This window comes from Triticum aestivum, chromosome 7A (assembly GCF_018294505.1).
Source record: "Triticum aestivum cultivar Chinese Spring chromosome 7A, IWGSC CS RefSeq v2.1, whole genome shotgun sequence".
Lineage (NCBI taxonomy): Eukaryota > Viridiplantae > Streptophyta > Magnoliopsida > Poales > Poaceae > Triticum > Triticum aestivum.
Window position 1 is genome coordinate 371,702,404 of NC_057812.1, and position 16,447 is coordinate 371,718,850.

The window sequence follows — 16,447 nt, forward strand, 5'->3', positions numbered from 1 at the left end:
GGCTCCCGCGGATCGGTGACCCAAAACGAAGGATGCAGAGCTCGTGGAGGCGCTCCCAAGGGGGCATGCTGCCCTCGTCCTGCTCGAGGGCGTAGTACCCAGGTATGTGTCGCGCCGTGGAGGTGGTAAGAGGCGAGCCAGGTACGCTCCGAGGCGAGGGTTCGCTGCACGCGAAAGAACTGCTCGCACTGGTTCAGCTAGTTGAGGGGATCCTCCGTGCCGTCATAAGTGGCGAAGTCTAGTTTGGCAAAGCGCGGCGGTGTCTGAGTCGGAGCGTCGTGGCCGACTGGCTCGGAGGTGCAAAGCAGCGAGGATTGGGCCGTCCGGTCAGCATGGTCGTGGTCCGTGGAGTGCCGCCGAGCCGGAAGGATCGCCAAACTGCAGAGTGGGTGCCAGCGGGTCTCCAGCCGACGTGTAGACGGGTGGCGGCGATGATCCGGTCAGCTAGGCCAGTATGGGGGACGGTGACGGCGAGAAGCGTACTTGCTGGATCAGTACGCCTCCCTGCGTGGGTGACCCGGGCCCTGTGCTGGGCGGGGGCGGGGCCGGCAGCTGCGGCGGTACGGACCCGGGTGGCGTGGGGGGCGCAGCGAGGGCCGAGGCTGGCCACTATGACCAATGGGGCGCGGCAGCGGGCGGCGGTGGGGCCGGCAGCTGGAGCTGCGGCTGCCCGGACCTGGGAGGCATCAGGGGCGCGGCGATCGCCGAAGCCAGCCACTGCGGCCAGTGGGGGGCAACGGCGGGCGGCGGTTGACCGGGCCAATGGTGGTGTAGAGGCCCGATCGGCGTCATGGTGGTCGTGTACCAGGGAAGGGCGGCCGGCTGCAAGGGTGGCGGCTGCCCGTAGGGCCCGGCCAGGTAGAGGCGTATGCCCTGGACGGCAGTGACGAGGTCGTTGAGGATCCCGGTCATCTCCGCCAGCGAGTAGATGGCGACGGGCGGCGCGGTGGAGGGCGGCGGCGTCTGGCCGGTGGAGTCCAACGGCGCGGTGGGGAGAGCTAGCGGCGCGGTGGTGACGGGCAATGGGGCGGTGGTGACGAGCAGCAGCGAGTTGGGTGGTGGTGCAGACATGATCGGAACCGAGCTACCTGATACCAAGGTGTTAGGAGCTAGGGTTTTGCTGGTTTTAGGGCGGAGATTGTAGGTGGGAGATGGAGGAAGACGAGGTCAAGGGTGCGGCGGCCGGCGGCTGGGCGCCGTCCTTGCGTGATGGAGAAGAGGCGGCGGCGGCGCAAGAGGCGGCTAGAGTTAGGTCTCCCGACTCCCTAAGGGAAGCCGAGCAAATACTGATTGCTTCTTACTTGATTAGATTGATACATCTCCTCTCCTTATATAGAGAGGTTTACTTGACTCCTAAACAAATGATCCTAATAACGATAAAATAATTGGGCTAAGCCTCTAATAATGATAAGATAACTTGGGCCACAACTCACTGGGCTAAGCCATAATGATAAAATAATTAGGCTAAGCCTCTTTTTTTTCTTGAATATGCACGAGTGTGCATATCATATATTAAAGAAGAAGGGCAAAGATGCCTCCACAGTTACATTACAAGCCTGTATGGCCTTACAGCCCGTACATGCTCCACTTACACGATCCCATATCCTACTCCTCCCTACTCATCCACCTATGTAGTCCCCCAGAAACCCCTCCAGGTTCCCTTTGAACAGGCCCGCATCTTCCCATAACGCGCACTCAGATTTTACCTTGTGTATGAGTCTCTCCACCGACGGTGACGCGCCGTCGAACACGATTACATTACGATGCTTCCATAGCTCCCACAGGACTAGTAGCAAGATAGTATGAATGTCCTTGGTGCCGAGGTAGTTGTCTCCTCTCTTGGCACACAACCACTCCCCAAGCTCATCCTCATGACTTGGCTCCCAAGCAAGCTTACCCAAAGCTTCTCCAACCACCGCCCACACTGTTCTGACGAAGACACATGTGAGCAACACATGGTTTAACGTCTCCGACTCCTGATCACACAACGAGCAAGCAGATTGGTGCGGTAGCCCTCTCCTTGCTAGTCTATCTGAAGTCCAACACCTGTTTTTCAGGACCAGCCATGCAAAGAAACGACATTGCAAAGGTGCCTGGCACTTCCAAGTCAGCTTCGCCGTGGGAACCACCTCCCGACCCCAAAACCTGGCTGCATACGTCGAGCGCACCGAGAACTGCCCACTCGCATCCCAAGTCCAAGTGAACTCATCCTACTCGCCTGGCAAAGGCTCCCATGCCGCGACCCTCGGCCAAATCTGGAGGAACTGCTGCAGCGATGCTGCATCTAAATCCGGGTCGATGTCCATCGCCCACCGCCCATTGGCTGCCACTTGCCCAACCATCCTAGCCCGACGAACTCTCTTCGGAATCCTCCTGTACAAGTCTGGAGCCATTTCCTGCATCTTCAATCCATCTAGCCACCTATCTTCCCAGAACAGGGTGGATTCTCCATTCCTGATGTTGACCCTCAAAGCAGCTTGGCAAACTTGCATGGACTCGGCCGGCACTTGTATTTTGAACTCACTCCAAGGTCTGCTCCCATCTGCACGTGATAGCCATGGCCACCGCACCTGCATCGCCGAATTCATCCAGCGCAAATTGGGGATACCAAGGCCACCCGCCCACTTGGGCGCACACACAGTCTCCCATGCAACGACACAATTGCCCCCGTTGGCCTTTTCCTTGTTACACCATAAGAACCCTCTGCACACTTTGTTCATCGCCATAATCGTTTTCATTGGCAGCTCCAGAGCCATCATCGCATGTATCGGCATGGCACACAACACTGACAAGACAAGCGTCAGCCTTCCACACTTTGCGGCATTAGCGCGGCCTTCCACTTAAGCAAGCGGCTCGCCATGTTGTCCACCAGGTACTGTAGCTGTGCAGCGGATTGTTTCCTTAGAGCAAGAGGCAATCCCAGATACTTGATTGGGAAGGCCCCAACCGGGCATTCCAGCTCATTCGCGGCCAAAGCAATCTCCTCCTCCGTACACCTAATCGGCAGGGCTGTAGATTTTGTCATGTTAATTCGCAGACCAGAGGCTTCCCCAAACAAGGCCAAGATTGCCCTACAAGCTTCCAAATCCACCAGCCGTGGCTTTACGAACAAGACCACATCGTCCGCATATATCGACAGCCTTTGCTTCATGCCCCTCGCAGCCAATGGTTCCAACACCCTTCGGTGCATAGCTACCTCGAACAACCTCTGAAGTGGCTCCATAGTGAGGATGAACAGCATAGGAGAGAGGGAATCGCCTTGCCTCATCCCCTTACAGTTGTAGGTAGTTTCCCCTGGTTCACCATTCACCATTACTTTTGTAGTTGATGTGGCTAAGATTCCACATATCCACGCTCTCCACATGGGGCCGAAACCAAGTTGCTGCATTACTTCCAATAGAAAAGGCCATTGCACCGAATCAAAAGCCTTAGATATGTCCAACTTGAGCAGCACCGCAGGACTCCTCAACGCATGCAGCCATCATGCCATACACTAAACGAGCATGAAATTATCATGCAGCGACCTTCCCTTCACGAACGCGCTTTGATGGTTTCCCACCAGGTTCGGAAGATCCACCGCAAGCCTAGTCGAGAGAACCTTTTCAAAGATTTTGATAGCACCATGCACAAGATTTATCGGCCTGAAATCTCCCACCTCCAACGCACCTTCCTTCTTCGGCAGGAGAGGCACAAGGGATTTAGTGATTGCAGCCATTCCCCTCATATCCTCACGGTACACGCAGTCCATGGCTTCATGAAATCCACTTTGATAATGTGCCAGCACACAGCGTAAAACCTCCCCGTAAAGCCATCCGGCCCTGGTGCCTTGTCCAAGGGCATGGCCTTTACCACGTTCTCCACCTCTTCTAACGTGAATGGCTCCTCCAAGTGCGACAAGTCCCGACGTGGAAGATCCAGCTGATCCAGATTTAGGGTGTGCTCCCGCTGTTCCCAATAGCCGAAAGCCTGTCCATAATACGCATCCACCGCAGAGGCAACCTCCTCATGTCCCGTATACAGCCTCCCATTGTATCTAACCGATCGTATCACATTTTTCCTCTGCCTATGGCTCGCCTGTTATCAAAAAGTCTTGTGTTTCCATCCCCCTCCTTTAGGTGTAACAATCTCGACCTTTGTCTTGCAATTGATCGTTCCAAAGAACATAGCCCCAGAAGTTTTTGTTTCAACGTCTTCCTCATCTCCCTTTCCATGTCCGAAAGAGCCCTAGAGTCCATTGCCACATCCAGCCTCAAAATCACTTCCATGGCAATGGCAATCTGCAACTTGACATTGCCAATCCAACGATCACTCCAACTTTGTAAGGCTTTTGCCGTGGCCCTCAATTTATTGTGCAGCGTAACATAGTCATTGGACGCTGCTGGCGTTGAGTCCCAAGATCTCTGCACTGTCTCCATAAAACCTGGCGCCTTGACCCAGAATGCCTCAAACTTGAAGCGTTTATGCATCCCAATCTCCACATTCATGTCTAGCATTAAAGGGCAATGATCCGAGATCGCCGTCCCAAGGGCAGATAAGAAATAAGCCGGGAACGCAGCATCCCAATCATTAGAGACAAAAACATGGTCAATCTTCTCAAGGGTTGCATCCTGCCTTTCATTCAACCATGTGTACCGGCGCCCATTGAGGTACAACTCCTTCATTTTAAGTCTATTCAGCCTCGCCCGAAACCTTGCTAATATTCTTCTCTTAATTAAGTCATTGCTCTTGTCCTCCTGCTTCGCAATTAAGTTGAAGTCTCCTGCTATCAGCCACGGCCCTGCGTGCAACTCCATGATGTCTGCAAGCTCTTGCAAGAACTTCACTTTGGCCACATCCTCATGCGGACCATACACACGTCATCCACCACTCCACGGCCCCCGACGACTTTACAAGCGCCGTGAGCGAGTTGTTTTGATAGTGTACGGCCCCCGACGACTTTACAAGCGCCGTGAGCGAGTTGTTTTGATAGTGTGGATTGGATAGCCTTGTTACTGCCTCGTCCCAGGCCAGAAGAATTCCACAAGATAACTTAGCCACAACTCACTGGGCTAAACCCCTAATATGCCAGTCATAACAGTAACATTACACTCGACTAACCAAACAGTTTACGTTTTCGGTAGATGCCGTTTACATTCCTAGTGTCAGAGATGCATGTGCGTTCCACAGACAGCAATCATTGGAAAATAGCAAAGTCATTAATGAGGGCGAAATAGAACATGTTACAGAAGGATAGCAGCAACAGCGTGCTATGGTATTTTCATTCGGACGGAAAACCAAGTCATGACAAGAACAAATGACACACGACACCTGATATGGTACTTCAAAATGAAGTTCTATACAACCAAAAGGTGGATCTTCATTATGCCCATTATATGTACCTCCAAGACGAAATAGAGGCATAAATCACACCATGTTGAAGCATGAAAGAATTTTTACAATAAGGCTTAGGTTAGATCATCCTCATCGTCCTCTTGCTTCTTCAGCTCATTCTTTGCCCTCAGCAGCAGTGTCGTTTTCCAAGGATCCTGAACAACAAATGCAGTCACTCCAAATATACACAACCACACACCTTACCAAGATATAAGTTGTAGTTTCAGTCGAATGAATGGCATATGAGTTGTTTATTTTTATCAACTTGCAGCATGCCTTTGCCATATAAATGACACACCAATGGGTAAGACTAAAAACCAGAGTACACTACAACATACCAGGCGTGTCATGCCGTCAAATTCCTTGATGGCATCAGTAAATTTGGCAACATCTCCGTCATCCATTGATGCAGCAAGATCCTACAATAAAAACCCAAAATCCTAGATAACTATCACTATACTTCATGATAACCAATGGATACAATTTTTACTATTAAAGCAAGGAAATGCAATGATCAAAAGGGGCAAGTGTTGCAACGGAAAGGCAAATAAATGTTGTATCATACAGCTAAAAGTTTGTATTCACGAGTTCCTGAGAAAGTCGGGTCGATTTCCTGCAAATGGTAAGACAACTTTAGAAATAAAGCAATGGCAGAAAATAACTGGTTGAGATTTCAACAGAGCAATATACACCTGGTATCTCTCCAATGAATTTTGTATAGCAACAGCATCAGCTCTACATAGTTGGCAGATCCCTGCATTAAGGAGGATGCCTCTGACACTATACTTCAGCAGATTGTTGTTAATTGATTGACGAGCAATTTCTTCAAAAATCTCAGTTGCCTTTGGGTACCTAAAACATAGAAATTGGCATGAGAGATAGCATTGAATGTTGTAGTGACACAGTGCGAGTTAAATACATACTCCCTCTGTCCGGTGAAGAGTGTACATCTAGAGATTTTAGGACAAATTATGGAGTGAAGCAAAAAATGCATTGGAAAGGTGCAAGCCACCATCTCTCTCCTCTTTAATTACTCAACCCCCAATGAGCTAAGTGCATGTAGAAATTAAGAAGACCATGCGTAGATTGTTGTTGGTCTTGATTACCGTGTGATGAGAGAGGTATTTTTTCTACTTTAAAGTGCATTGGGAAAATAGAAGTACACTCTTTTGTGGACAAATATTGAAGCCAAACGTACATTTTTTACCGGACGGAGGGAGTACTCACTCGGGTCTCTATTGAAGCTGTCGTTTGAAAAAAAAAACACTAGTAATATATTTACATCTACAAATATTTGTTGGATACTTTAGTCCCAAACAAGCTGGGTTAGGCTAGAGCTGAAACCCATAAGATCTCAAAACCAACTCATGGTTCTGGCACGTGGATAGCTAACTTCCACACGCATATATATATCAACGTGCCACCCCATTTTATCTCCGTTAAATGCATGCCTCGTGATCTGTGCGACCACTATGCTATCGTCTTTTCTCTATCGGGATTCAATTAATGAAGCATGCTAATGATCACACTAATATATTCAAGCAGAGCATGTGTCAGACTATTGGTATCAAAATCTCAAAATCATTAATACTTAAACCATCTAATTAAACTCAACACAGATGTACAAAAATGATATAACTTCATAAGTTTCTATAATAATACAAAAAAGTTGGTTCATGAGTAAGACTTAGATTCCCTAAAAAAAATCCCCATGAACTCAAATAAGATCCCCCCAAAATGGATCGATGCGTATACACATAATCAACATTGCATTTTGTTACTACTCAGTGAATGAACTCATCTTGGTGCAATTAGAAAAACGAAAAATTAATCAATGGCAAACCTAAAAGATGCTACACGGATCTCAAAACATGATCAAACGGAAGCTGGAGGGGTGGTATAGGCCCCAGGTGGCAAAGACATATAGTAATGCTATTCATCAAGATATACATTTTCTTACATTCTCCTTTGACTTCCAGTGTAAGAACAAATTTGCGGGACGTAAAATATATATATAGGCACCCCAGAGTATCATAACAGAAGTGAACAAATGAGGATACCAGATAGATTAATACCCACAACCTAGAAGGCTAGAACAAAAAAGACATGCTCATGAAGCATAAATTTGAGAAGTATGCTAATTCAAGAAGCATAAATTTCTGGGCAAATCTGCAAGACTATCGCAGAAGCTGACCTTGAACTCTGAAACCAATTGTTCCAGGTTCTGACTTGTATCAAGCTAACAGCACATGAAAGTAGTCTTACTGTTCCAACTGCGCAGCAATTTCTGCAACTTTCTGCTTAATGGTGTTTGATTGAGATGTCTGTCCTTCACTGTCGAAAAGATCAGCGGCCCTTTCTAGGTAATCTGAAGCCTTCTCCAAATCTTGCTCTTGCTGATAAATCTCACCAATGTCCTGAAAATGCACAAAAATGAGATCTCTCTCCTGCTGAAATAAGTCTTCATGCAATGATAAAGATTGATTGAAAGGAAGGATTTACCTTGCAGTATCTTGCAGCCATGCTCAATCTACCAATTTCCAGAAAAAGATTAACAGCCTGGTCTAGCGCTTGCGCAGCTTCTGCATAAAATGGAAACATTTGTAGAAGCTAAATGAGAAAGATGGAATAAGAATAAAAGAAGTTACAGGGAACATTAAACAGCACACATAATGAATGATATATGCAACAAAAATGAAATTTATATTTCCCTAGTTTCAAATGTTTTCAAGATTCCAATCTTAGAGATGCAATACTTTGGCTCGGTTTGGTATACCAGTGGCTTGGTTAGTTGGAAGCTCCTTAGGATGGTCGTACCTTTTCATGAGGTGTAAAACTTTTTTCTACTAAAACTAGTAAGATTTCCCTAACTCCAAATTACACAGTTCAGCACACCGATGATAAGTTATGTTCAATACTACAAAGCTCTCAAAGACTGTACTCCTTCTAACAAACATTTGCTTTGATGAATTATAAATTCATTGGGAGAAGTTCAAAATATCATATATCAGACGCATATCAGTCAGGCCACCCAAAAAAGGATGTGACTGGGATATCGGTCGATACTACTGGTATATCGGTCTATACACAGTATCAGCAGCCAGCTGATACCACGATATCGTCAAATACAATTAGGACAATGACTGGGACTGGATAAACAGCTAAGTTTGCATAAAATCACTAAGTACTTTATGTCCTTAGCAGTTGGCACGATTCATTCCCTTGTTTATTTTTGTAGTTAATCAAGTTGACTGAGGTTAGATAGAACTTCCTTTCAATGGCTTTGAGAATGGTGGTAACTGGTAGAAGTATAAATAACTGGTCCAAAGCTGATCCAGTTTAATGGAAGAGAGTTGTTATTAAATCAGAAGAAGTGCAGCAAAATTGGATCACGCTGGTTCTGATGACATGAGGTAAGGAAAAAAAGTACAGAATCGAAGAATGTTTAAAGGCGAAGGATATGTATCATGTGCGGTAAATTGTAGAAAGAAATACCCTGAGGTGAGAATTTTTTGTAGCAGTTTGCGGCTTCCACATAAGCTGAGGCAGCTTCATGCTTACTATCACCCTGTCAAGCATGGCAATAAGCAACATAAACATCTCACTGAAATTGCACCATTGATCAAGATGACAAAACTGATAACTCAGATAACCAAACCAACCTTCAGATGGCAATTAGCAATCTTGATATACACAGATGCAGCTCTGTTCCCTGCAAACCAAGTTGGTAGCAACATCGATAGAATAAAGGGATGAGTGCTTAGACACTAAGCCATTAAACAAACTCGGAAATGCAGAACAAGGGCAGTAGTCATACTCCAATATATAGGATAGTTACTCAATTAGTGATTCGCTGGGTTCATGGTTTGCAAGTTACTACCTCATACAAATCTGGTTCGCTAGGGGGTATACATCTCTGTTTCGCGAATCAGAGCTAAGGTTCGCAAACCCACTATATTCGATTCGATATTCGCCACCAGTATGCATATCGATACATAAATACTCTTTTCAGTGGAGTATAATACTCAGGAAATAGCAGAGAATATTCTAGCCCACCAACAACCTTAGGGCCTAATCGTGACTCTCATCCAGCTGCCTCACATCCTGCTTACTCCAGCCGCTGCTACTCAACATATGTAGAGTTGCAACTTACCACCACATCCATGCTTGACTGCAACCTACCACCGCATCCATGCTTGACTGCAACCTACCACCGCATCCATGCTTTACTGCAACTACCCGTTACCTGTGTCCCCTCGGGTAATTACTCTGGGGCTGTTTGGATATCGCCCACGCTGACCCCGCCAATGCATAGGCGAGCCAAAATATTGGCGCTGCTTTTTGCCGCCCATGCCCTGACCGATAGTTGGCAAAAAAATGAACTAGAAAGCTGAAGGTAGTCAGGGCACGCCAAAGAATTGGTTTCGATCCAAACGACACCCATGTGCCCGGTCAACGCCGATATTTTGGCTTGCCAGCCTCGGGCGTCAATCCAAACAGCCTCTCTATTACGAGACAGGGATGGGCCAAATGTATTACCCAGCAGATGGGACATGGACGGGGATGGGACAGTGTTACCCGCCTTACCCGTCTAAATCTGACTACTGGGCACCTTAAACCCTAGCTCCTGCCCATCTAACTGGAAATTTCCAGCTGCCCGAGCAGGCATGCCCAATAAACACCTGAACCCCTAGCAACCGAGCCCAAAGGCCCCCAAAAAACCTAACCTAGCCTAGTCCAAAGTCTAAATTGATATTGTGTAGTGTGCTGCTAGTGCTGGTGCAGGTTTACCCGCGGGGACGGGCTTGGGTTGCCCCTCAGCTCCTCCCAGCAAATCGCCTATTCTTTTCTCCCTGAAGGCGCCTGCAGCTGGGTGACCACAGCGAAGCACGGCAGTACATTGGGCCAAGCAAAGGGCTGAGCTTCAGAGATACACTTGGAAACTGTTTAGTTGGCGTCTGGGATTCAACTTTTCTGATTGACAAATCATGGTATGAATCGACACTTCAAGGGCAAATCGGATGCAAACCGGAGGGGTCTCAAACCCCGATCTGGATTCAAAACCCATTCCCCGGAATCCGGTAACTAAGCCCCAATGCTTCCAATGACACAACTTAAAGTTGAAGCCAACCAGACCTATATAGACACAAGACAACAGAACTTGCAACCCTAGTCGGAATCTCTACTATTTAAGGGGAGTTTGTACGTCGTTTATTTCGTCCCCTGCAGTCATTAATGCGAAAACAATCTGGAAACTGAACGCCGAATCAATTTTGAAAACAAGCCATTAATGCAATTTATCAGCTAGACAGTTAATTAGATGTACAGTTAATTAGGTCCGTTTAAGATGTTTTGCGACGAATCTATTTGGAAACCGAGCCATTAATTAATAGGTCTGCTTAAATAGGGGTTTTTTCCAGCAGTCTAACTCCCTCTGATCCATAATAAATGTCGCAGTTTTAAACTAAGGTCCCTTCGACCCATAATAAGTGTCGCAGTTTTAAACTAAGGTTGCGACACTTATTATGGATCGGAGGGAGTAATAAAAAGGGGAGCTGCTTCATGGCTCGCCGACCCTATAATCCCGAAAGGAGGGAATAACTTCACCCATTGTTGTTTTTCTCACGCACCAAAGTATGCCAACCGATTTGTCTACGTATAACAGAATTAGGCTTTCCATCTAAATAATCAATAGATCAGGCAGCAGCAAGTGTTTCTACGCTAGGGCTTCTACGCCACCACCACATCTCCCTCTACTACTTTATGGTCGGCTCCGACGGCTATGCACTAATTGCTCATCAACCACAGACACAGGTGCCTCATCGACCACGGAAACAAAGGTGGCTCCCCCACGATGACACTGTCTGGCGCCCCGGCTGCCTGCACAGGCGGCCGTGCTAGGTCGCGCAACAACGCTTATTACCCATCAATCAGCAGGCGGCATGACACACTAGCGTCCCCTTCCGCTGTTGGCGTGTGACAGAGCACAAGGAGACCTGGGTGGTTGGTTCGAGCGACAACCCCAGGATCGGATCTAAAACCCAACCTCACCTCTCATCTCGCCACCCTTCTCCGGGCAGGAGCTGGCAGTCACCAACATCGTCACAGCCACCATGGCCAAGGACAATCTTTCACACGCCACCACTCTTCGATATTGTTTCATCCCGCAGCAACGCACGGTATTTAGCTAGTAAAAGTAGACAACTAAGAACCTGACCTGAACTAGAAAGAGAGCGCCAACATATGTATATACATGTGGGATAAGTCCACCAGATCCCGCTCATGGAACCTTATAAAAAGAGTTGGAAATCAAACCAAACCGCACCGCACAATCAATTCCGTAGCCTCCTCAAGCGAAACTATCAAACAGCTCCCTCCCCTCAAACTCGAGATCGGCACAAGAGAATTGGGCGTCAATAATCTAAACACGGTTCACTGACTAACAATAACACCAGATTACGCGGCACAATAATAGATCCACAGCCCAAAAAACTCATTTTAACCCCAGCGGGTCGCCGGCCAGGATCCTGCCCAGATCGACCGGCAGATCTTGCCCGTGTAGAGGGAAGAGAGCGTAGTGAAATTGGGGGCAAAAGAATCCGCCGATCGGGGACGGCGCGGTAGGAATGGGAAAGAACGGAGGCGTCGTGAACTCACAGTTCTTCGAAAGCTTGAAAAAGTTGGCGGCCTTATCGTATAGGTCGGCGGCGTCCTCGTACTTGGAGCCGAAGAGCCCCCAGCCGGAGAGCTTCTTATCCGCCTTCCTCTCCGTGTCGTCACCGCGCGCCTCGTGGTCCCCCATCGCTGCCGACGGGCCGCTGCTCCGATCGCTTGTGCCGGCGGCGAAGCGACAAGATTTGTTGCGGGGGAGGAGCAGAAAACGAAGGGAGAGGAGGAAGGGGATCGGAAACGCAGCACGCGACCCCGCAAACAAAAAAAAGGAAACGCAGCACGCGACCCCGCAAACAAAAAAAGGAAACGCGGCACGCGGGCCTGTAGTGGGCTGGCCTAGGAGCCGCGAGGGAGCGGTTTACTTCGGGTTTTTTTTTCATTGTCCCAAAAAAACTTCGGTTTTTTCAAGCGGGTTTTCTAGCTCGGCCATTGAACCTAGTGTGCCCGACGTGTGGCCACAGACGGGGAAGATGCATATGTTGAACTCGGGCAAACTTGGATGAAGAACAATCAATTCTTTCTTGTGCTTGGAGAGTATTTCAGGCAAAAGAAATTATGTTTTGTAAGAATTGATGATTTCATAAGCCTTTGCCTGCATAGATACGGCCAACAAACTATGATCTAATTTTATTCCTCTTTAACTTTGTTTAGATCATCCCTTGTTTTGCAAGTCGTGAAATTCTGAATGTCGCAGGTTCTAATTCGTCAATATATGATGGTTGAGGGTCATCTTGGAATGAAAAATGGATTGAACTTACGGGTTATGATCAAGAATGAAGATCAAACCTTATTTTCTATTGCCCCGGTTTGGGAGGATTTGCCACACATAGATGCTTGATGCGGGGACGAGCATCGAGATACACATTCTCCACCACCCCGAACTTGACATCATGGTACGCTTGCCCAACGATCCAGTGATACCCCGTGTAAGTTTTCATGACCATAAATAGATTGAATGAGCAACCTTTGTATTATATTACCTATTGTAACAAGACCCTTGATTACATGTAATTTGGACAACTTACTTCATGGGGTCCTTCGAAACTCATAGAATTGTGGACACGAGGCATGTCACTGCACGCATGACGCTTTCTTGGCAAGAGTTGGATGTGGTTGAGACACTTGTTCAGGAGTACAATGTTGGCATGTACGATGTCTCATTTGTGCAATTCGTGCATACCTTGAACAAGAGCAATGTCGAGAAGCCACTCCTAATATGAACTGTATTATCTATGAGGTAATATCACTGGTGGCGCCTAAACTTGCCCTGGATGTTCAGTTTGGTGCCTCAACTTGTAAAATACACGTAATGAGTGCTAAAACTTGGCAATTTGGTTCAAATACGGTGCCAAGGACGTTTGTCTACGGATTCGCTGCTGACTGGGCTTGACAGCGTGGCGTGGGGCCCCTTGTTAGCCACTGAAGAGGCGTGCCCGTTGTCTTTTTTCCAGAAAACACCCTCTCTTTAACATTTCTCACGGAAAAGCCCCTGGCTCGGCGGGACAGGGTCGACCGCACTGGATACTGAATATAGTGTTAAGTACATAGTAGAAGGCTAAATCATCAGTTGTCTCTGACTGTCCCACTAGCTACTAGCACAAGACTTGCACACCCAGGTCCTGGGTTCGAATCCTATGACACCCTTTTTTGGAATTTTTTGTAACATGTTCAGTTTGTGAACAATATAATCACTAGAATTTGACAGCATCGGAAGAACTGGATATTTTTTGCAACATGTTCAATGTGAACAATATAATCACTGGAATTTAACAGCATCATAAACTGTTCTCCAATAACACATAAACTTATAAATTCTGACAGCATGAGAAACTAATCATCAGTAACACAGTTACACTGAATTTTAACGGCAAGAAAGAATTTTAACAGCAAGAATGACAGCAGATTCAGATAACACTTCAAGACTAGAATTTGACAGTACATGAACATAACACTGGAGCTATAAAACATACTGAAAGTGCCGCATGCCAACATACTTAAGTGCAGTACGTGTAAACTGACATGTTCATTACATCAAAATAGGCCTCTAAACAAATAGACCAAGTTCATTGGTGAACTTAGTTGCATTCCATAAAGTTCAGTCATGAACTTCTGCATCCATGATGGGCATCTACATGTGCATGAAGTCATCATCCCACTCATCCCCTCTTGGTGCATTTTGTGTGATTGGCTCTTCCTCTGCTGCCACATGTGACCTATCTGAATCAGGTCCAAACATCAAGTTCCAGAATCCAGCCCCTGGTCCAGTCCTTCCTCCATTGTCATATAGAGTTCCTCTTCCACCATTTCCTCTTGCACCTCCTCCTCTTGTCCTTCCATTTCCTGCAAGCATGACAATTGAGAAAATTAGAACTGATAACAAATGACAACAATTTCATTCTTGCTGACTTGTAGATTTCAACAAAAATTACACCTCTTGTAGCATTTCCCCTCCCACCTCCTGTAGCATTTCCTCTACCACCTCCTCTAGCTTGCCTCTTCCTGCCTCTTTGTATTATCACTTGTTTGGTGGCTGGATTGAGGCACATCCTCTAGAATATCTTCAGTAACACCCCTCCTCCTACCTCTTCCACTTGACATAGCAGTTGTCGTGATCGTCATCCCCATCTTCTATGTCATAGTCACTATCATAGAAATCCTCATCTGTCTCTAATTCAGCTGCATTTACTCCATCTTCTTCCTCCAATTCTTCATCAGCACAACCTGAGGATGAACCTTCCCCAAAAAACCTCCTAGACCTCCTCTTATTTGGCACACTTCTCTCCTCGGGACAGCTATATTGCTCTTTTCCCTTGCTTTCTTTTCCTGGAGTAATGACCTTTGAAAGTACAGGAACTCCATCAAGTAAAATATCATCTCTGAGAGCACTGTCAAATCTCTCTCCATGGTCTACAATCAGTAACAAGTTCTTGTGCTCTGTAGTTGTTGTTATCATTGCAAGGATATTTGCATCACATGTCAAATTTCTTAGCCCATCAACCAATGTCTTTCCAGGCTGACACCAGTACACATCAAGCTTCAAACAATCTCTGTCATAACCTAGCTGCTGCAAAAAGTCATCAATCCATAACAAGGACCATGTATCACTATCACAGTTGTCAAACCATGCAACTTCATAATCCATGTAGGTGTTGTTGTTGTCAGTTCCACAAAAGAAACCTTTGTGATGTATCTCAACCGAGAAAAGACCATCAAAAGCATCTGAAATTAAAATTCAGTTGAGGAGCTGTAAGATAATTTTAGTTAACAACAATACATTTTCAACAGTATGCAGCACTTCATAATACAGTACAAATAGTTCACTCAAACTAAATTCAGTTTGAGTGGAGTTCAAAAAATGCATCAATGTTGTTTGGGTACTTGCCAGCAATGTTGTTCTCCTACTACATTAATTCTATAGTTTTATTTCCAACAGTATGTAGCATTGCTGACCTGCATTTGTTCAAAAATTCAGTTCAACTACTATCCACATGTTCAGTTAAGGTACTATAGAAAGATTCAGATAAAGCTACTGTCGAAATATTCAGAGAACCCACTGTCCAAAATTTCAGCAAACGTACTTTCTTTTTCAGATAACCTAATCGTTCTAACACAAGCAAATCTTAAGTAATGTTTATATGCCCTCACTTCAGATTCTTCTTCGTCACCAAAATTAGCCAAATAAAGACCCTTCTAACCCGACCAAACCCTCTCATATAAACCCTAGTTTGAAAAGCCTGTGAGTCATTGCGCATAGGGGTTTTAACTCATAATCATCTACCAAACATCAGCGCACACCAAAAACTTAGAAATTGCAGGCTTTTAACAGAAGGCGAAAGCAATCTTAACCCTACCGTGAACACGGGAAAGTTGGGTCGAGAAAGGCGAGGTGGTTCTCACCGTAAGGAGGGGCTGCATCTCCAGGAGCACGCCGACGGGGCTCCGACATCCTCGCCGGCGGCGATCAATGCGATCGCCACGATCCACGGGGGCGGCGCCTTCGCACGATCAGAAGGGAGAGACAGAGGAGGAGGAGCGCTCGAGGCAGACAAACAGGCATGTACCGATTTGCCAGATGCAACGAAACATGAGGTGATATGGAAAAAGTTGTGCGGGCTGCCCTATCCCGCCGAGCCAGGAGCTTTTCTAAGCGAGAAACATTAGTCCAAGGGTTATTTTGGAAAAAGGCCAGCGGCGGCATGGGCACACGCCTCTCCAGCGGCACACGCCCCACGCCACGTTGTCAAGCCCACTCAGCAGCAAATCCGTAGACAAACGTGTTTGGCACCGTATTTGAACCAAATTGCCAAGTTTTAGCACTCATTACGTGTATTTTACAAGTTGAGGCACCAAACTGAACATCCAGGGCAAGTTTAGGCACCACCAGTGATATTAGCTCATTATCTAT

General features: G+C 46.7%; 2 protein-coding genes across 3 annotated transcripts; both read right to left on the reverse strand.

Annotated features, from left to right (window-relative positions):
- Positions 1 to 5,219: 5,219 nt before the first annotated feature.
- Positions 5,220 to 12,331, reverse strand: LOC123154972 (alpha-soluble NSF attachment protein). Its single transcript, XM_044573559.1, has 9 exons — positions 12,028 to 12,331; positions 9,033 to 9,082; positions 8,866 to 8,938; positions 7,873 to 7,952; positions 7,636 to 7,787; positions 6,063 to 6,222; positions 5,936 to 5,983; positions 5,709 to 5,789; positions 5,220 to 5,525 (listed from the first exon to the last, which is right to left on the reverse strand). The coding sequence occupies exons 1-9, from the start codon at positions 12,170 to 12,172 to the stop codon at positions 5,445 to 5,447; spliced, it is 870 nt and encodes a 289-aa protein (XP_044429494.1). The 5' UTR covers positions 12,173 to 12,331; the 3' UTR covers positions 5,220 to 5,444.
- A 1,890-nt stretch (positions 12,332 to 14,221) lies between these two features.
- Positions 14,222 to 16,141, reverse strand: LOC123150503 (uncharacterized). 2 transcript variants are annotated; one of them, XM_044570344.1, is made up of 3 exons: positions 15,940 to 16,141; positions 14,498 to 15,261; positions 14,222 to 14,382 (listed from the first exon to the last, which is right to left on the reverse strand). In XM_044570344.1, exons 1-2 carry the CDS (start codon positions 15,986 to 15,988, stop codon positions 14,621 to 14,623), a joined length of 690 nt encoding a protein of 229 aa, XP_044426279.1. In that variant the 5' UTR covers positions 15,989 to 16,141; the 3' UTR covers positions 14,222 to 14,382; positions 14,498 to 14,620. The 2 variants fall into 2 exon arrangements, with proteins under 2 accessions (XP_044426279.1, XP_044426278.1); XM_044570343.1 differs by having other exon boundaries at positions 14,474 to 15,261.
- Positions 16,142 to 16,447: the final 306 nt, after the last annotated feature.